At 44.9% G+C, this 21,936-nt stretch overlaps 1 protein-coding gene across 1 annotated transcript in view; it reads left to right on the top strand.

Annotated features, from left to right (window-relative positions):
- The window catches only part of LOC126210296 (GILT-like protein 1), a 38,743-nt gene that overhangs the window by 9,691 nt on the left and 7,116 nt on the right, over positions 1 to 21,936 (top strand). Inside the window, exons 2-4 of the mRNA XM_049939493.1 lie at positions 699 to 848; positions 5,126 to 5,299; positions 13,733 to 13,879. Of these exons, the coding sequence (XP_049795450.1) occupies positions 699 to 848; positions 5,126 to 5,299; positions 13,733 to 13,879 (471 nt within the window). The remainder of the gene's footprint in view (positions 1 to 698; positions 849 to 5,125; positions 5,300 to 13,732; positions 13,880 to 21,936) is intronic.

The following is a 21,936-nucleotide window of genomic DNA, read 5'->3' as shown; positions in this document are numbered from 1 at the left end:
GGAGGACATAGAAGCAATTCAGAGGCGGGCTGCTAGATTTGTTACTGGTAGGTTTGATCATCACGCGAGTGTTTCGGAAATGCTTCAGGAGCTCGGGTGGGAGTCTCTGGAGGAAAGGAGGCGTTCTTTTCGTGAATCGCTACTGAGGAAATTTAGAGAACCGGCATTTGAGGCTGACTGCAGTACAATTTTACTGCCGCCAACTTACATTTCGCGAAAAGACCACAAAGATAAGATAAGAGAGATTAGGGCTCGTACAGAGGCATATAGGTAGGCATTTTTCCCTCGCTCTGTTTGGGAGTGGAACAGGGAGAGAAGAGGCTAGTTGTGGTACGAGGTACCCTCCGCCACTCACCGTATGGGGGATTGCGGAGTATGTATCTAGGTGTATGTAGATGTAGATATAGGTTCAATTACGTTCTCTGTTCCAGTCGAACTTTTGATTCGAATGTGGAAACTGTAACGTCATCCCTTACGTTTTTATTTTATCGCTTCAGTTGGCTATGCAGTTGGCTCCACTTTTCGAGTTTTATTCCTCTTTCACCTGTATTAGTTCATTCTCTATTCCTCTTTCACCTGTATTCCTTCATTCTCTGACTCACTCCACTTCCGACAATACTCTTTCTGCCGATACTCCACTTCGTTCGATATGTTGACACCTTCCGCCTCTAGTTGTTGTTGTTGTTGTTTACTTGCAGGGCGTGAGCTCCTCGCCTGTGCTGGCGACCGTCTACTACGAGGCCAAGTGCCCTGACTCACGCGACTTCGTGGTCCAGCAGCTGCTGCCCGCCGTCCTTAGGGACCCGGAGCTGGTGCGGCCGGTGCTGATTCCTTTCGGGAAGGCAACCGTGAGTCTGTCCCCTTGTCCAGATTACATCCCTGTAACGATGCTACGATTTATCATGTTCTACTGTATCAAGCCAGAATATTTACACAGAATTGTACAATAACTTTCTTTTATTTCATGTCTGCGGTCACAAACTTGTAGGTCCTCAGACTACCAGTTTCGGTCAGCAATGATCATCTTCAGGCCCGTTTTATAAAAAACATGTTCTAATAAACTGAAGCCATAGTGTTATCGTCAAATGCTACAGCTCCAGAATATTAGGACGTGTTCGTATAAAACAGATCTGAAAATGGTCATTGCTGGCCGAAACCGGTAGTCTGAGGACTTACAAGTTCGCGACCACAGACGTGGAATAAAAGAAATTTATTCTACATTTTCAGGTCACTGTTCCATTCGCGGCTATGTCGCAGCTTGGTGAACAAAGCTGGGCAATTTGGACTGCCTAGCAGTCCGTAATCTTAACTGTTTTATAATTTATATTGTTGTCTCACTTCTGCCTCTGCTGCTACTTTTACACACTGTACATTTACCTCTTGTTATCCCATCTTAAACTAATATCTAGTTTTTTCAGTAACACATAGAAAACCTGCAAAAACTAGCAGTCTCCCTTCGTAGAAATAGATAAGTTCACTCTGACACCTAAATTCACACTTTATACGAGATTTACCCTGTTCACTGAAATATTTTTATGTGCAGAAGAAAGTTTAGTAGCACTATTAAGAGACACTGGTACTCTTTGATGACAGAAGAAAACTGAACTCCGTCCGAACAGGCCTTGGTAGGCGTGACGCCACCAGCAGCCGGCCATATGTTGGCCCTGAAGATGGCCCTGCCATTGGCTGAAACCGGTCGGCACTAAATAAACAAAAAAACGCTATTAAGGGGGGTAGGACGTCAAACGGGACGACTTGGAGCAGGAGAGACAGCACAGGAATTTTTAATTTAGACTGTCTATACTTTTAAAAATAAATTCATAAAACTTGGCCAGAATGACCAGAAATGATTCAGAATTTACACTTATAGTGGTGGACATTCAAAAATAAAAGAAAATAATTTATTTTTTTACATTTGTATTTCACCTTTTTTTCACTTGCCATTGGCTTCATTTGTTGCTATAGGTACACTTTTCTTCATAAGTAAGGGAGATTCTTCGATGAATTTTGCACAGCATACAAACCATAGGGTACAGGTGTATGAAACTAGAATTTTGCAAATCTGTTAAAAACTGTGGTAAAAATTGAGTTAAGTAACTACAAAATTTGAGTTTTTTCTAAAGATGAAGTTTAAAATGTAACAGCACATTGATATTCTCATAAATTAAATAATTTCTAGTGTTTCGTACACCTGTAAGTATGGTTTTATGCTGTACAAAATTCATCGAAGAATCTCTCTTACTTATGAAGAAACGTGTGCATATAGCAACAAACACAGCCAATAGAAGTGAAAAAATGATGAAGTTTCACACGTAAAAAAAATTATTTTGTTATTTTTTTAACTTCCACTGCTATGATTGTGAATCCTTAATCCTTCCTGGCCATGCTGACAAAGTTTTATGAATTTATTCGTAAAAGTATAGACAGTGGAAATTAAAATGTCCTGTGGTGTCTCTCCTGCTCCAAGACGGCCCGTTTAACGTCCTACCCCCCTTAAGACTGTTTTCTTAATACTAAGTCTCTGTACGATGTACGGCGAACGGTTCCGTTTTGCCAGTGCGGCGAAATTTGGCGTTGATGGGCTGTGGCAGCAGCCAACAGACGCGAGTGTCTTCAGTAACATCACGACATCGCCTTCAGCGTCTCTCCTGGGCTCGTGACCGTATCGTTTGGACCCTGGACGACTGGAAACCCGGGCCTGGCAGATGACTAGATGGTATGAGCAGATGGTAGGGTTCGAGTGCAACGCGGACCCCTCGAAGCCAGGGACACAACTTGTCAGCAAGGCACCGCGCCAGCTGGTGGTGTCTTGTGTTTACATGGGACGGAGTGAGTGCTCTGGTGCACCTTAGCCTCTGGCGTGCCACAGGGGAGTGTTATGGGACCATGTCTTTTCACAGTATATATATGACCTAGTAGATAGTGTCGGAAGTTGCATGCGGCTTTTCGCGGATGATGCTGTAGTATACAGAGAAGTTGCAGCATTAGAAAATTGTAGCGAAATGCAGGAAGATCTGCAGCGGATAGGCACTTGGTGCAGGGAGTGGCAACGGACCCTTAACATAGACAAATGTAATGTATTGCGAATACATAGAAAGAAGGATCCTTTATTGTATGATTATATGATAGCGGAACAAACACTGGTAGCAGTTACTTTTGTAAAATATGTGGGCGTATGCGTGCGGAACGATTTGAAGTGGAATGATCATATAAAATTAATTGTTGGTAAGGCGGGTACCAGGTTGAGATTCATTGCGAGAGTCCTTAGAAAATGTAGTCCATCAACAAAGGAGGTGGCTTACAAAACACTCGTTCAACCTATACTCGAGTATTGCTGATCAGTGTGGGATCCGTACCAGATCGGGTTGACGGGGGAGATAGAGAAGATCCAAAGAAGAGCGGCACGTTTCGTCGCAGGGTTATTTGGTAAGCGTGATAGCGTTACGGAGATGTTTAACAAACTCAAGTGGCAGACTCTTCAAGAGAGGCGCTCTGCAACGCGTTGTAGTTTGCTGTCCGGGTTTCGAGAGGGTGCGTTTCTGGATGAGGTATCGAATATATTGCTTCCCCCTACTTATACCTCCCGAGGAGATCACGAATGTAAAATTAGAGAGATTCGAGCGCGCACGGAGGCTTTCAGGCAGTAATTCTTCCCGCGAACCATACGCGACTGGAACAGAAAAGGGAGGTAATGACAGTGGCTCGCAAAGTGCTCTCCGCCACACACCGTTGGGTGGCTTGCGGAGTATAAATGTAGATGTAGATGTTCACCTGCTTGAAGACCATTTGCAGCCATTCGTGGATTTCATGTTCTCAGACAACGACGCACGATGTTACTGGGCCACACGATTCTTTTCGATTGGTTTGAAGAACATTCTGGACAATTCAGCGAATCATATGGCCACCCTGATCGACCGATACGAATCCCCTAGAACGTTTATGGGGCGCAATCGAGAGGTCAGTTCATGTACAGAATCCTGCACCGGCAACAATTTCGCAGTTGTGGACGGCTGTAGAGTCTGCGTGATGCAATATTTCTGCAGGGGACTTTCAGTTAGTTGTTCAGTCCATTCCACGTCCAGCTTCCGCCCTACGCCGGGCAAGAGGAGGTCCCACACGATATTGGGAGCTGTGCCACCACTTTTGTCGCCTCAGTGTACGTTGTTAGAGCTAATACTCTACCTCTGCCCTGTCACGTGGAGACTGACGCCCTTGCTTGCAGCTATAAACAAAGGGACGGTGACTCATCCGACACCTCAAATTCTGGAAACTGCGTCATTGTAATTTTTCCTCTTATCTATGTAATTATGTAGTTATGTAGTTCTCAATTCGTTCGAGCAATCAATCATTCATAATAGGAAACACGGTCATAACTCAGTCACTCAAAATGATTCAGAAATTTTACTTGTTAGAATGAAATCAGGCGATGATTCTTCTTCTCTGCAGGCCCGTGCTTTGCGGCAGTCTGCTAATCTGTACAAATAAAATGCCTCGTATTTTTGGGAGCGTTGTATAATCAGTCGGGAAACCTCAGATCAAGCGGATATTTGGCTTTGATGAAGTTTAACCTTCCGGAAAAGGTAATGGGGCTCTTGGATTATTAAATGCAGGTTCGTATCCAGTCTTTCGGAAGTTCCCTTCTGATTAACAACTACGCAATATATCGATGATTATCATTAATTCTCAACTGTCAAATAATGTAAATTGTTACACACCTTTTGTATGAAGGAGCAATATATATATATTTTTCCCTTTTAATCGTACAATTTCGTATCAGTTATCTTTTGTCATAAATCTCAATATTCAGATTACAATTCTTCAAACAATGCTCAGGCTAATCGGCACGAAGACAATCTCGGAAGCTTTTTTCTAACAACCATCAGAGAGAGTACTACAAAGAATAATTATGCCCTCATGGAATAGCTATTGTATGAAATTACTTTGCGCATGGATTCTGCGAGTATGAACATAGAAAATTAGCAAACGTCATTCGGGCAAGGGTAGAATTGCATCAGAATAATTCATCGAATATAAAGAGATATTACATCATCACTAGTTTAAGTATTAGAGATAGTTGAGCCTTATGTGTCACTTTACATCACTGTCTTTATCCTCCTCTTTCCAGGTCACCACGACCTCTAGCGGCTACGAGTTTAGTTGCCAGCACGGGCCGACGGAATGTCTGGGCAACAAGCTACACGCGTGTGGCATTGCACTGGCTGAGAGCAGAACGCTGCAGGTTTCGTACGCCGCGTGTATGATGAGCAACTACACCGACGTCGAGGCAGCTTCAGAAAAGGTGAGTACAGTCTGAAACTTCATTTCTGCAAACCTGTAGCACACATTATTCTCTGAGCAATCTTTTCAGTGTCCTCCTAACCCAAGGTCACTGATATTTCAGTACGTATGAATCTGTACATTGAGCAAGTACCGAAGGAAACGAACAAAAAATTTGGAAAGGGAATCAGAGTTGAGGGTTAATGTAGGTAGGAGGAGAAGCTTTGTTGAATTGTCGGTCATTAAAAAGGAGAGCATTTATGTCTCTATAAAGGGGGTACGAAACCATTATCTTAATGTGCTTACTTTTTTGTAATATTACTTTACTGTAAGAGATTGTAATTCCGGCATATCTAGGAAAGGACTTGGAAGGCCATTTGAAACGAATGGATAGTGTATTGAGCAGACATAATGTCGTATGTTGTAACCATAGAACTCCACAAGTTGATCATAGAAGTAAAACAAGAGCAAAGGAATTCAGCCGACTTGATTCAGGCGATGCTGAGAGACTTACATTACTGTATTGCAGTACCTGTGTTGTTCTAATGTACAATAACGCAAAAACATCGCACCACGGAAAAAAATAATGTAGCGTAGTGAAATTTCTGGAATACACTCCTGGAAATTGAAATAAGAACACCGTGAATTCATTGTCCCAGGAAGGGGAAACTTTATTGACACATCCCTGGGGTCAGATACATCACATGATCACACTGACAGAACCACAGGCACATAGACACAGGCAACAGAGCATGCACAATGTCGCCACTAGTACAGTGTATATCCACCTTTCGCAGCAATGCAGGCTGCTATTCTCCCATGGAGACGATCGTAGAGATGCTGGATGTAGTCCTGTGGAACGGCTTGCCATGCCATTTCCACCTGGCGCCTCAGTTGGACCAGCGTTCGTGCTGGACGTGCAGACCGCGTGAGACGACGCTTCATCCAGTCCCAAACATGCTCAATGGGGGACAGATCCGGAGATCTTGCTGGCCAGGGTAGTTGACTTACACCTTCTAGAGCACGTTGGGTGGCACGAGATACATGCGGACGTGCATTGTCCTGTTGGAACAGCAAGTTCCCTTGCCGGTCTAGGAATGGTAGAACGATGGGTTCGATGACGGTTTGGATGTACCGTGCACTATTCAGTGTCCCCTCGACGATCACCAGTGGTGTACGGCCAGTGTAGGAGATCGCTCCCCACGCCATGATGCCGGGTGTTGGCCCTGTGTGCCTCGGTCGTATGCAGTCCTGATTGTGGCGCTCACCTGCACGGCGTCAAACACGCATACGACCATCATTGGCACCAAGGCAGAAGCGACTCTCATCGCTGAAGACGACACGTCTCCATTCGTCCTTCCATTCACGCCTGTCGCGACACCAGTGGAGGCAGGCTGCACGATGTTGGAGCGTGAGCGGAAGACGGCCTAACGGTGTGCGGGACCGTAGCCCAGCTTCATGGAGACGGTTGCGAATGGTCCTCGCCGATACCCCAGGAGCAACAGTGTCCCTAATTTGCTGGGAAGTGGCGGTGCGGTCCCCTACGGCACTGCGTAGGATCCTACGGTCTTGGCGTGCATCCGTGCGTCGCTGCGGTCCGGTCCCAGGTCGACGGGCACGTGCACCTTCCGCCGACCACTGGCGACAACATCGATGTATTGTGGAGACCTCACGCCCCACGTGTTGAGCAATTCGGCGATACATCCACCCGGCCTCCCGCATGCCCACTATACGCCCTCGCTCAAAGTCCGTCAACTGCACATACGGTTCACGTCCACGCTGTCGCGGCATGCTACCAGTGTTAAAGACTGCGATGGAGCTCCGTATGCCACGGCAAACTGGCTGACACTGACGGCGGCGGTGCACAAATGCTGCGCAGCTAGCGCCATTCGACGGCCAACACCGCGGTTCCTGGTGTGTCCGCTGTGCCGTGCGTGTGATCATTGCTTGTACAGCCCTCTCGCAGTGTCCGGAGCAAGTATGGTGGGTCTGACACACCGGTGTCAATGTGTTCTTTTTTCCATTTCCAGGAGTGTATATTAGTCTAGGTAACATGTGTAGTTTATGAACAGTGCATCATCGCAGGTTAACGTAAGCGCGAGATAAGCCACTGAAAATGTGAAACGCTGGTACATTAATAACCGATGTGACCGCCAGAATCTCGAATGCAAACATAGAAATGTGCATGCTTTATGTTGTACAGTCTGACAATACCACTACTTGCAAAGTAGGTTAGAAATCAGATTAATAATGTTACTCACGCAGCATATTTTCGCTTTATCGGGCAACAACAAAGTTGTTGATTGTGGATGAGCCGGCCGGGGTGGCCGAGCGGTTCTAGGCGCTTCAGTCTGGAACCGCGCGACCGGTCCGGTCGCAGGTTCGAATCCTGCCTTGGGCATGGATGTATGTGATGTCCTTAGGTTAGTTAGGTTTAAGTAGTTCTAAGTTCTAGGGGACTGATGACCTCAGCTGTTAAGTCCCATAGTGCTCAGAGCCATTTGAACCATTTTTTTGATTGTGGATGGTATCCTTAGAATGGAAATAATGAAGTCACTGTAAAAAAGTCATTAATTTTGGCACTTATCTTGAATGGATTCCCACGTAGATTTCTTCGAAGTTGTTATGGCTCATCTTCTTGATTCTAGGGTGATTCCACTTTGACTGCTAGAAGGCCAGATCTGTATTTTAGCAATATTTGAAGACCTAATGAATGCGTTTTCAGGAAATTCTTAATGATCAAAGAATCCCAGATCAGAACAATGGTATAGTAGAAATAATTTTTGACTTGGTGTTCACGATCCACATTTTTATTAATTTTCTTGTAAATTTTACATATACGTTTTCTTAATTGTCACATCATCAAGAAAACAGTTTTGTATCAATCTTCATATATTTAATTTCCACTTTAACCAAACACAAGACTTGACTCTTCTTTTACAAAGAGAAATAACAACTTAACTTCTGCAAAGTGAAACATGGACTGCTCTGTGCGTATTCGCGCCAAAACGGTTACAAATAAGTCAAACATTATGACAGTCTCACAGAAATGAATACACGATACATCGGAGTACCTATACATTAATAAAATCGAATGTAAATATTTTCACAAAAATATGTCTGTTACTTCGCAGAAAAGTAGTACGATATTACTGGTATCCAGAACTGGGGTTGGAGTGCCGTAATGGTCACGTAAATAAAGAACCATTACAACAGGAGCCGAGTGTCAGTTTGTGACACGGAGGTTCACTTCCCCGGTCAGTACAGGGACGGTTAATGCTGTGTGTGAATGACGCTGCAGTTGTCGTCCGATGACGTCCCATACATGCTCCATTGGAGACAGATATGGTGACCGAGCATGCCACGGCAACATGTAGACACTCTGCGGAGCATATTAGATCACTATAGCAGAATGTGGGCGAGCGTTATCCTGTTGGAAAACACCCCCTGGAATGCTGTTCTTGAATGACAGCACAACAGGTCGAATCACTCGAGTACAAATTTGCAGTAAGGGTCCATGGGATATCCACGAGGGTGCCCCTGCTGTCATACGAAATGGAACTCCAGACCATAACTCCAGGTGTACGTCCAGTGCGGCCAGCACGCAGGCCTCCTTCTAACCAACACACGCCCATCACTGGCACCGAGGCAGAATCAGCTTTCATCAGAACAGACCTCCACCCTGCCCTCCAATGAGCTCTGGCTCGGCACCAGTAAATTCGCGAATGGCGGCGGTTTGAGGCCCGTGAAACGCCCGCTTACAAGTCATTTGGCACGTAACTGTCCCTGAAGTAATCCATTTCGTTGTATGACTGTGGCGCCAACTGCTGCTGAATTTGCAGCTGTAGCTGCAGTACGATTTGCCAGAGCCGTATGCCGAACACGATGGTTTTCCCTCTCGGTAATGCTACGTGGCCGTCAGGAGCACCTTCTTCTTGCGGCTGGTCCCGGCGGGGGTTCGAGTCCTCCCTCGGGCATGTGTGTGTGAGTGTGTGTGTGTGTGTGTGTGTGTGTGTGTGTGTCTGTCTGTCCTTAGGGTGATTTAGGTTAAGTAGTGGGTAAGCTTAGGGACTGATGACCTTAGCAGTTAAGTCCCATACGATTTCACACACATTTGAACATTTTTTGAACTTCTTCTTGCGACCAAATATTCTCGTGAACTCTGCTGCCGAAAATCGTGTACTGCTGCCACATTCCTGCCAGGCGTTTGTGCAGTATCACAGAAGGAACAGCCACCTTCTCATAGCCGTATTACACGTCGTTCAAACTCAGTGAGGTGTTGATAACGGCATCGTAGTCGCCTTAGAGGCATTCTCGACTAACTTCAACTGACAACGTCCGATCTGAAAGGTAAATAACGATCACGAACTTTAGAGTGTACATTTTAAGCAACCTCATTTTCGCCACTCTTGTGCAACTGGCGTGAATTTTCAATATATATCGTCTTTCGGATGTAGAAAGACGTTTACGTCGTGCAGCTCCTTATCGATGTTCTGACTTTTTCCGTCTGTGTGTATGTAAATAACTTTGTCAGTAACGGTTATGCACACATGATAAAAGTTTTAATGAGCTCGTCGCGCTAATGACAGATGAACACAGTCTTTAGATTTCTGGTATTTCGACTGGAAGTAGATTTAGTGTTTTCAGGGAATATTCTAAAGTTAAAAGCGAGCGAGGTGGCGCAGTGGTTAGCACACTGGACTCGCATTCGGGAGGACGACGATTCAATCCCGTCTCCGGCCATCCTGATTTAGGTTTTCCGTGATTTCCCTAAATCCTTTCAGGCAAATGCCGGGATGGTTCCTTTCAAAGGGCACGGCCGATTTCCTTCCCCATCCTTCCCTAACCCGAGCTTGCGCTCCGTCTCTAATGACCTCGTTGTCGACGGGACGTTAAACACTAATCTCCCTGCTCCTCCTCTAAAGTTAAACTTTTACAATGTCTATGTTAAAAAATGAGGAAATTCCTCCAGCTGTATGAAGGTTTTGGTTTTATTGGCAGGTAGTTTCGATGTTGTTACAACATCATCTTCAGGCCCATACTTGTTGACAGCAACTGCATGTGTGTGTGCAACTGTAGGTAGGTAGGTAGGTAGGTAGGTAGGTAGGTAGGTAGGACTACCTGCCTTCCACATGGAACACGCCTATCTCACCACTGACTACTAGTGTTAGACACATACAGTTGCTGTCAACAAGTATGGGCCTGAAGATGATGATGTAACAACATCGAAACTACCTGCCAATAAAACCAACAACTTAATACAGCTGGAGGAATTTCGTCATTTTTTAACGTATTATACCAGCTGCCGTCCGACGTCGTACGATTCAGTTATGGATATACGACGATTTAATATTGTCGGTTTCTGGCCGTGCTGCTCCACTTCCAAGAGCTTGCTCCCGCATCTTCTCCCTCACTTTGGGATCTCCAGTTGGGTCGCCCACCCCGTTTCACTGCTCAGCTCACGTGGTCCAGCCACCACACGGCATCTTGCCAGCCATATACCGCCTGTCGAGACACTCTGCTTTGGATATAATTGCACAGAGAACTCACCTTTGGTAATGCCACCAGCCCGTGTACTACTGTAAGCTATTATTCTTTTGGTCCTGTTCTCAACCGCAGAGGTAACGATGTACTTGCATGGGCTATTTTTTCCCCAAGCTACGATCGGTTGCAAAACTGAATCCACAGTGAAAATCCCGCGAAGCTCTGTGCAGATGTGCTGCACTGTTTCGCTAGTATGTCCGTCTATCGAATCATGTCGTACTTTTCAGTTCTGGGTGCACTATGAGCACGGCAAGGTGCCTGGAAAAATTCTCTCTCCCGCCACGTGTGAACCACCCAGTGAGAGATTTCGCCTGATTTCATGCATCCCGTATAACGTAAATGCCATACGTTTGCCTCTCCGTGCCGGTCCTCAGCCACATTCTGCAGGTGCAATGAAGACGTTCCTGCAGCGTTCCCGATGGGAAGTGTTTCATTAACCACCATACAGCCCGATCTTGTCTCCCTCTTATTTTTCTCTCTTTGCTCACATGAACTTCTGACTACGAGACTACGAGGAGAGCATTTTTGGCCAGACAGCGTCGGGAATTGACGGAAATCACGAGAGCAACGAAGTGACGAGGGTATTGGAAAGTTGGTACACCACTACGGCAAGTATCAAAACTGGAGAGGTGACTATGTAAAGAAGTACCTGGAAGGTGTAGCTAAGTATTGAAAATAAAACAGTTTTGGTTTATACTGTGATTTCTACAACGCGACCGATTGCAAGAAGCTGGAGGGCGTGGGTTGTGTGTGTGTGTGTGTGTGGGGGGGGGGGGGGGGGACACTTCGTAAAACAGTACATAATAACAAATCACTTTCTGTGCAAAGGGTCAGGGTACATGACTCATGTGGAAAGGTGTCCGACGTGATTGTGGCCACACGGTGGGAATCAAGAAACTTCGAGTGTGGAATGGTAATTAGAGCTAGATGCATGCGACAATCAACTTCAGAAACTGTTAGGCAATTAAATATTTCGAGACTTACAGTATCAAGTGGGTACCGAAAATACCAGATTTCAGGCATTACCTCTCACCAAGGACAATGCACTGGGCGATGGGATTCACTTAACGAACGAGAGCAGTGGCATTTGCGTAGACAAGTCAGTGCTAACAGACAAGCAATACTGCATCAAATAAGCACACTAGTCAATGAGGGGGTGTACGACAAACGTATCCGTGAAGACAGTGCGTCGAAATTTGGTGCTAATGGGCTAATGGGCTACACGACCGACGCGAATGCCTTTGCTAACTCCACGACATCACCTGCAGCGCCGCTCCTTTGCCCGTGACCACATCGGTGGGACCCTAGACGGCTGGAAACCGGTGGCCTGTTCAGATGAGTCCCGACTTCAGTTGGTAAGAGCTGATGGTAGTGTCCGAGTGTGGCGCAGACCCCACGAAACCATGGAGCCAAGTTGACAACAAGGCACTGAGCAAGCTGGTGGTGGCTCCAAAATGGTGTGGGCTGTGTTTACATGGAACGGTCTGTGTCCTCACGCCCAACTGAACCGATAACTAACTGGAGACCATTTCCAGCCATTCATGGACTTGATTGTCCCAAAAAAGATGGAATTTTTATGGATGACAGTGCGTCATGTCACCACCATAATTTTTCACGACTGGTTTGAAGAGCGTTCTGGACAATTCTGCCAAATGATTAGGTGACCCAGATCGCCCTACATGAATTCCACTGAACGTTTATGGGACATAAACGGGAGTCCAGTTCGTGCACAAACTCCTATACCGTGAACACTTCCGCACTTATGGACGGATGTAGAGGCAGCAAGGCTCTATTTTTGGAGGAGATTTGCTACCACTCGTTGAGTCTATGCCACGTCGAGTTACTGCAGTCCGACACGATATTATGAAGTGTCCCAGGACTTTTGTCACCTCAGTGTATATACACTACTGGCCATTAAAATTGCTATACCAAGAAGAAATGCAGATGATAAACAGGTATTCATTGGACAAATATATTATACTAGAACTGACCTCTGATTACATTTTAACGCAATTTGGGTGCATCGATCCTGAGAAATCAGTACCCGTTGCCTGGTGAAACGTTGTTGTGATGCCTCGTGTAAGGAGGAGAAATGGTACGAACATGTTTCCGACTTTGATAAAGGACGGATTGTAGCCTATCGCGATTGCGATTTATCGTATCGCGACATTGCTGCTCGCGTTGGTCGAGATCCAATGAGTGTTAGCAGAATATGGAATCGGTGAGTTCAGGTGGGTAATACGGAACGCCGTTCTGGACCCAACGGCCTCCTGTCACTAGCAGTCGAGATGACAGGCATCTTATCCGCATGGCTGTAACGGATCGTGCAGCCACGTCTCGATCCCTGAGTCGACAGATGGGGACGTTTGCAAGACAACAACCATCTGCACGAACAGTTCGACGACGTTTGCAGTAGCATGGACTATCAGCTCGGAGACCGTGCCTGCGGTTACCTTCGACGCTACAACACAGACAGGACCGCCTGCTTTGGTGTACTCAATGACCAAACTGTGTGCACACGCCATCCAAGCTCTGTTTCAATCAATGCCCAGGCGTATCAAGGCCGTTATTACGGCCAGAGGTGGTTGTTCTGGGTACTGATTTCTCAGGATCAATGCACCCAAATTGCGTGAAAATGTAATAAAATGTCAGTTCTAGTATAATATATTTGTCCAATGAATACCCGTTTATTATGCGCATTTCTTCTTGGTGTAGCAATTTTAATGGCCAATAGTGTATGTATTGAAGTGTAACCTCACGCATTTGTGAAAGCTATTCTTGCAGCACTCAACCATATTGCACTGTTAGCTGGGTAACTGTGTATTTGTATAGCTAATTAAATTTTTCATTATAATATTTTTACTGCAATACTTCTATGTGTCTTTTTCTTTCTTTCTTACAATGCTTGCAGTGTGCTGGCGAGTTGGGCCTGTCGTTCCCAACCATTTCAGACTGCGCAAATGGTCAGGCCGGCAATGAACTCCTGAGGGCGTACGGGAACGTTACCAATGACCTGAGTCCTGCGCTGACCTTTGTTCCTACAGTCACACTGAACGGGGTGAGTCGTACTATATACCTGTTGTGTTCAGCTCAGTTCCAGTCTCACTGTATGTGATCAAGATATAATTCCTTAAAGTAGTGTGGCTTTCGAATGTACAAAATTGAAACGATAACTGTTAACGTATCTGTTTAGCTAACCTACGTAACTTGCTCGTCAAATGTTCTGGAGGCAGCACAGAAATCTTATTTGTTTTAAAAATATGTTGCAGTATTCGTCTGTTTTCACAAACATCCTTAATGCTTCTTCATTCTTTACTATTTCCCTCCAGTTATGTTTTACATCCTGCCTCAGACCTTTAACTCACACTACCTCAGTCTTTTCCCATCTTCCTTCCATACCGAACGCATTGCTATGTCACGCAAAACCTCTCTACACTCAAAACATATCACCAGACTTTTTCTAACTGTGTCTACCATTTCTCACATCCCATCTTCTATTTGCTATTCAGTGTTTTTTTATACATTGAATTTTTGGTTTTTATTTCGCGATTGTATATTTTATCCTTATTTATTGAGATTGGTAAGTATTTGAAATTCTTTCCATGTTGAACTGTACCCTGTTCTAATCTTATGGTTGTCTTGGTTTGCCTTTCTAGTAATAGTCTTCCTATTTTTAATATTAATTCTCATCCAATGCTTATCTCCACCCATGAACCATGGACATTGCGGTTGGTGGGGAGGCTTGCGTGCCTCAGCGATACAGATAGCCGTACCGTAGGTGCAACCACAACGGAGGGGTATCTGTTGAGAGGCAAGACAAACGTGTGGTTCCTGAAGAGGGGCAGCAGCCTTTTCAGTAGTTGCAGGGGCAACAGTCTGGATGATTGACTGATCTGGCCTTGTAACATCAACCAAAACGGCCTTGCTGTGCTGGTACAGCCAACGCCTGAAAGCAAGGGGAAGCTATAGCCGTAATATTTCCCAAGGGCATGCAGCTTTACTGTATGGTTAAATGATGACGGCGTCCTCTTGGGTAAAATATTCCGGAGGTAAAATAGTCCCCCATTCGGATCTCCGGGCGGGGACTACTCAGGAGGATGTTGTTATCAGGAGAAACAAAACTGTCGTTCTACGGATCGGAGCGTAGAACGTTAGATCGCTTAATCGGGCAGGTAGGTTAGGAAATTTGAAAAGGGGAATGGATAGGTTAAAGTTAGATATAGTGGAAATTAGATAAATTCGGTGGTAGGAGGAACAAGACTTTTGGTCAGGCGAATACAGGGTTATAAATACAAAATCAAATACGGGTAATGCAGGAGAACGATTAATAATTAATAAAAAATAGGGTAAGCTACTACAAACAGCATAGTGGTCAAGATAGACGCGAAGCTCACACCTAACACAGTAGTACAAGTTTATATGCCAACTAGCTCCGCAGATGACGAAGAAATTGATGAAATGTATGATGAGATGAAAGAAATTATTCAGATAGTGAAAGGAGACGAAAATTTAATAGTCATGCGGAACTGTAATTCGATAGAAGGAAAAGGAAGAGAAGAAAAAGTAGTAGGTGAATGTGCAATGGTGGTAAGGAATGAAAGAGGAAACTGCCTGGTAGAATTTTGCACAGAGCATAGCTTAATCATAGCTAACACTTGGTTTAAAAACCATGAAAGAAGATTGTATATGGAAGAGGCCGGTAGACACTGGAAGGTTTCAGACAGTTTATATAATGACAAGACAGAGATTTAGGAACCAGTTTTTAAATTGTAAGACATTTCCAGGGTCAGATGTGGACTCTGACCACAATTTGTTGGTTATGACCTGTAGATTAAAACTGAAGAAACTGCAAAAAGGTGGGAATTGTAGGAGATGGGATCTGAATAAACTGAAAGTAGCAGAGGTTGTAAAGAGTTTCAGAGAGAGCATTAGGGAATGATTAACAAGAACATGACAAAGAAATACAGTAGAAGAAGAATGGGTAGATCTGAGAGATGAAATAGTGATGGCAGAAGAGGACCATGTAGGTAAAAAGACGAGGGCTAGTAGAAATCCTTGGGCAACAGAAGGGATATTATATTTAATTAATGAAAGGAGAAATTATAAAAATACAGTAAATGAAGGAGGCGAAAAGGAATACACGTGTCTCAAAAATAGGAAGTGCAAAATGGCTAAGCAGGGATGGTTAGAGGACATATGTAAGGATGTAGAGGCGCATATCGCTAGGGGTAAGATAGATTGTGGCTCCGAAAAAATTAAAGAGACCTTTGGAGAAAATAGAACCATTTGTATGAATATCAAGGGCTCGGATGGAAAATCAATTCTAAACAAAGAAGGGAAAGCAGAAAGGTGGAAGGAGTGTATAGAGGTCTGGACAAGGGCGATGTACTCGATGGCAGTATTATGGAAATGGAAGAGGAGGTAGATGGAGATGAAAAATGGGAGATATGATAGTGCATAAAGTATTTGACAGAGCAGTGGGCCGGCCATAGTGGCCGTGCGGTTCTAGGTGCTACAGTCTGGAACCGCGAGACCGCTACGGTCGCAGGTTGGAATCCTGCCTCGGGCGTGGATGTGTGTGTTGTCCTTAGGTTAGTTAGGTTTAAGTAGTTCTAAGTTCTAGGGGACTGATGACCTCAGAAGTTGAGTCCCATAGTGCTCAGAGCCATTTGAACCATTTTTGAACAGAGCAGTGGAAGACCTTAGTCTAAACAAGCCCCAGCAGTAGACAATATTCCATTAGAATTACTGATAGCCTCGGGAGAACCAGCCGTGACAAAACTCTGCACTCTGGTGAGCAAGCTGTACGAGACAGTCGAAATACCCTCAGACTTCAAGAAGAATATAATAATTCCAATAGCAAAGAAAGCAGGTGTTGACAGATGTCAAAATTACCGAACAATCAGTTTAATAATTCACGTCTGCAAAATACTAACACGAATTCTTTACAGTCGAATGAAAAAACTAGTAGAGGACGACCTCCGGGAAGATTAGTTTGGGTTACATAGAAATGTTGGAACCCGCAAGGCAATACTGACCCTAAGACTTATCTTAGAAGATAGATTAAGGAAAGGCAAACCTACGTTTGTAGCATTTGTAGACTTAGAGAGGGCTTTTGACAGTGTTGGCTGGAATATTCTCTTTCAGATTGTGAAGGTGGCAGGGGTAAAAACAGTGAGCGAAAGGCTATTTACAATTTGTACAGAAACCAGATGGAAGTTATAAGAGTCGAGGGGCATGAAAGCAAGCAGTGGTTGGGAAGAGAGTGAGACCGGGTTGTAGCCTATCCCCGATGTTATTCAATCTATATATTCAGCAAGCAGTAAAGGAAACAAAAGAAAAAATTCAGAGTAGGAATTCAAATCAATGGAGAAGAAGCAAAAACTTTGAGGTTTGCCGAAGATATTGTAATTCTGTCAGAGACAGCAAAGGACCTGGAAGACCAGGTGAACGGAATGGACAGAGTCTTCAGACGGGGATATACGTAGGTTGGAACTTAAATAGTGGCAACACTGCTGTGGAGACACTGTGCAATGGAATCTACTGTTGTCGCTGGTAGCACACGTTGCTGGCATACCTACCTCACCTCCGAGCTAATGGAGTCGCCCGTCCCACGTCATCGGCGTGCGCACAATCGAGGGAAACACAGACACGTGTGAGCGAGCGGTCTAATGTAGTGGTGTCAATATGTTTTCGAAACAGGAACAACGGATTTGAATCAAGATTGAATGTCCCAGAGATCGTACAGCAAGACAGTGTCATCAAGGTCTTCTAGAGGCGTGCGGGGAATCGGCATTGCCGTACACAACAGTGGTACGTTGGGTAAAAGCCTTCAACGAAGGTCGGCAAACTGTGGGAGACATGCATCGCATTACGTTCCTCCACCGCAGACCGTCAGTGCACAGTATTACTGTTCGATTCTGAAGCATCACTTGCGATCAGCTTTGTGAAAGAAGCGGTGATACTTCCTGCGCAACCCACCCGTCATTTTGCACGACAATGCGCGGGCACATACAGCGCAAGCTATGGCTGGTCTGTTCGGTCGATGGGACTGGGAAGTACTGTACGATCCACCATACTCGCCGGACTTAAGTCCTTGTGACTTTGCTTTGATTCCGAAGATGAAGGAACCACTTCGTGGCATTCGCTTTAGAACTGTTCCCGAGATTCGACAGGCAGTAGACCGCTTCATTCGCACCATCAACAGAACAGGCTCTGCTGACGGTATACTACGCCTTCCACATCTCTGGCAACGGGTTCTACACAACGCTGGTGACTACTTTGAAGAACAGTAACAGGTGCAAACATGTAGCTCTTTTGTATCGGTTGTGAATAAATAGGTGCCACTATTTAATTTCCAACCCTCGTAAGATGAACTTCAACAAAAGCAAATTGAGGATAATGGAATGTAGTCTTATTAAATCAGGTAATGCTGAGGGAATTAGGTCATAAAATGAGACAAAGTAGTACAGGAATCTTGCTATTTAGGGAGCAAAATAACTGATGATGGTCGAAGTAGAGAGGATATAAAATTTAGACTGGCAATGGCAAGAAAAGCGTTTCTGAAGAAGAGAAGTTTGTTAACATCGAGTATAGATTTAAGTGTCAGGAAGTCGTTTCTGAAAGTTTGTGTGTGGAGTGTAGCCATGTATGGAAGTGAAACATGGACGATAAATAGTTTGGACAGGAAGAGAATAGAAGCTTTCGGATTGTGGTGCTACAGAAGAATGTTGAAGATTAGGTGGGTAGATCACATAACTAATGAGAAAGTATTGAATAGAATTGGGGAGAAGAGGAATTTGTAGCACAACCTGACTAGAAGAAGGGATCGGTTGGAAGGACACGTTCTAAGGCATCAAAGGATCACCAAGTTAGTATTGGGGGGGGGGGGGGGGGGGAGCGTGGAGGGTAAAAATCGTAGAGGGAGTCCAAGAGATGAATTCACTGAGCAGATTGAGAAGGATGTAGGTTACATTAGTTACTGGTAGATGAAGCAGCTTCCACAGGATAGAGTAGCATGGCGAGCTGCAACAAACCAGTCTCTGGACTGAGGACCACAACAACAAAGAACAACTTACCCCTTCAAATAAAATCATGTTCTCACATCCTGCCTACCACACACACACACACACTCACACACACACACACACACACACACACACACACACACACACACACACACATGTATACTTCAGTGCCAGTTTGAAGAAAGCCATAACATGTATTGGTTATAGGCTAGTAGAAACTGTACCCAGATTCGTTTGTAGTGAAACTCCAATACTATTTCGCTATTAGTCACTATTCTCGTTGCAACTGAAGATGCCAAACGTTTCTGTGCTGTGAAAGCTTCCAGTAACGCAGTAAATTAAAGCGCTGATTTTTTATCCCCCTTGTGTTAAGCAGCCGATCAAAGAATCCACTAAAAGTGAATGTAGGAAGTATAGTCTGAACATACATCTGAGCCGGCCGAGTTGGCCGAGTGGTTCTAGGCGCTACAGTCTGGAAGCGCGCGACCGCTACGGTCGCAGGTTCAAATCCTGCCTCGGGCATGGATGTATGTGATGTCCTTAGGTTAGACAGGTTTAAGTAATTCTAAGTTATAGAGGACTGATGACCTCGGAAGTTAAGTCCCATAGTGCTCAGAGCCATTTGAACCAGACATCTGAGTTTTACGCTTCTGACTGCAAAATAAAATGTCCACATTTCACACGAACTGCTCAGTCTCAGTTAAGAACATTTTATATATTCCATTCATATTATGGGGTGGTCATATTAGTTTCATAAAGACACTTTTCCACCAGTTTTCAGTTATAATTTTGTAAGAATGTTTGCTTTGTTTCCACAGTGCGTAGTCTTTCCTGTAAACTAATTCTGAATTGTTCCCACACCGCCACCTACCTTAGATATTGGCTGCACTTTTGAGATGTAGTTAGTTTTCATTAAAACACTGTAGGGGCTTGAGGTACAAACTGAGAATAAACGGCTTTGCATACCCTTCCCTGCTGTGACAACATCCGACACACGTCACCCGGGCTGCTTTGTGCACTAAAAGAAAGCTTCCAGCTGAATCTGCCGTCTCCTTCTCCTTTGGGACTCTCTTCGCCGTCACTGAAGAGACATTCATCGACTATGCCGCTCAGTTGGTTACTTTACTGACTGTCATTAAATGAACATAGTTTTCCCTATTATTTTCAAAGTAAACTCGTAATTTTTTGTCTAGTTTTTACGAGAAATGCCGTATAGGTCGCTCGTTAGATTTTCATTTATTACAAGGTCTCAGGTCGAAATTTGGAACTGCGGTTTGCAAGTTAGGATCTGATGATGAGGGTAGGCGAAACGGCGTAATAATTGAAAGTACATTGAGAGGTCTACACGACATTATTTAAAAAAAATTAATAATGACTGCGGTGTCATGCAGTGAGTTTACTACCTTTATTGACAAACTGTGTATATAAAGGGTGTATCACTTAAGCTTGTACCGTACATACGAGGATAATGGAAAGTGCTGTTGGCGCGTGGTTTCCACAGAATGAATTGATTATCAAGGGCCCGTATTATTATCCAATAAACAGACAGTAATACTACTTAGAAAGCGTAATTTTTTGTGCAAAGGTACACCTTTGTTAATGGATCAATGCGTATTGACATCAAGAGTCTGAAAGTAGTGTGAATTCCAGAGTGTCAGTGGTTTTCGCTGCTGGAGTCTGGTGCGAGTCGTTTTCGAGATAGACGTGTTTTGAAAAGTTTCCGCGAAGTTGCTGGGTAGGACGTTGTTATGTTTGCTTACCGTGTCTTGTGTGTTCGTTTAGTGCGGCTTGCTAATGAGTCTGTCAGTGTCTGACAGTCCCGGCAGTAGGTAGTGAGTGGACGATGGGATTTGCCAGTGTAGGAAAAGCCGAAATGTACCGTATTTCTTTTTAGTGAATTTCCAATGTTGTATTAAGAGTTAGGGTGAAACGTTATTCTGATCGTAACAGTACCTACATGATTGTTGTGTGGGTTTATTGTTTCCATTGTCACCAAGTTATTTTGAGTCCATAACCTAGTCCGTCCATAACCCAGTACATAAAGTACCCTCCACCTAGAAACCCGTGTTTGAGGCTACCCATCTCTTCACAAATTTTACACTGGTTAGTGGGGGGCCACACAATTTTTATTTAGATTTCTCTTTGTTGCGATTGTTTTCTAGACTACTTCGTATCAAAACGTCTTCCGTCACAGGTGGCGAATTTAAAGTGTAGGTTGTCGCAAATGTGTCTCTGTTAATATTCGTATTTTTTTTTCGTGGATTCTATTTGGTCGTAGTCCGTTTACTAGCCGATTGTAACGTATTTTTGTATCTATTTTCCCTTGAAAATTTATTTCTCTGTAAATGTATCACGGTCCTTTCACAAAAGATGTTATGTAGGTTAGTTCATAGCGACTGCGGTTTAACGTTAGTGGAGCAGTACAACGTTGGTGACCTACACTCCTGGAAATGGAAAAAAGAACACATTGACACCGGTGTGTCAGACCCACCATACTTGCTCCGGACACTGCGAGAGGGCTGTACAAGCAATGATCACACGCACGGCACAGCGGACACACCAGGAACCGCGGTGTTGGCCGTCGAATGGCGCTAGCTGCGCAGCATTTGTGCACCGCCGCCGTCAGTGTCAGCCAGTTTGCCGTGGCATACGGAGCTCCATCGCAGTCTTTAACACTGGTAGCATGCCGCGACAGCGTGGACGTGAACCGTATGTGCAGCTGACGGACTTTGAGCGAGGGCGTATAGTGGGCATGCGAGAGGCCGGGTGGACGTACCGCCGAATTGCTCAACACGTGGGGCGTGAGGTCTCCACAGTACATCGATGTTGTTGCCAGTGGTCGGCGGAAGGTGCACGTGCTCGTCGACCTGGGACCGGACCGCAGCGACGCACGGATGCACGCCAAGACCGTAGGATCCTACACAGTGCCGTAGGGGACCGCACCGCCACTTCCCAGCAAATTAGGGACACTGTTGCTCCTGGGGTATCGGCGAGGACCATTCGCAACCGTCTCCACGAAGCTGGGCTACGGTCCCGCACACCGTTAGGCCGTCTTCCGCTCACGCCCCAACATCGTGCAGCCCGCCTC

This window comes from Schistocerca nitens, chromosome 10 (genome assembly GCF_023898315.1).
Source record: "Schistocerca nitens isolate TAMUIC-IGC-003100 chromosome 10, iqSchNite1.1, whole genome shotgun sequence".
Lineage (NCBI taxonomy): Eukaryota > Metazoa > Arthropoda > Insecta > Orthoptera > Acrididae > Schistocerca > Schistocerca nitens.
This window is presented reverse-complemented; position numbering and strand designations above follow the sequence as displayed.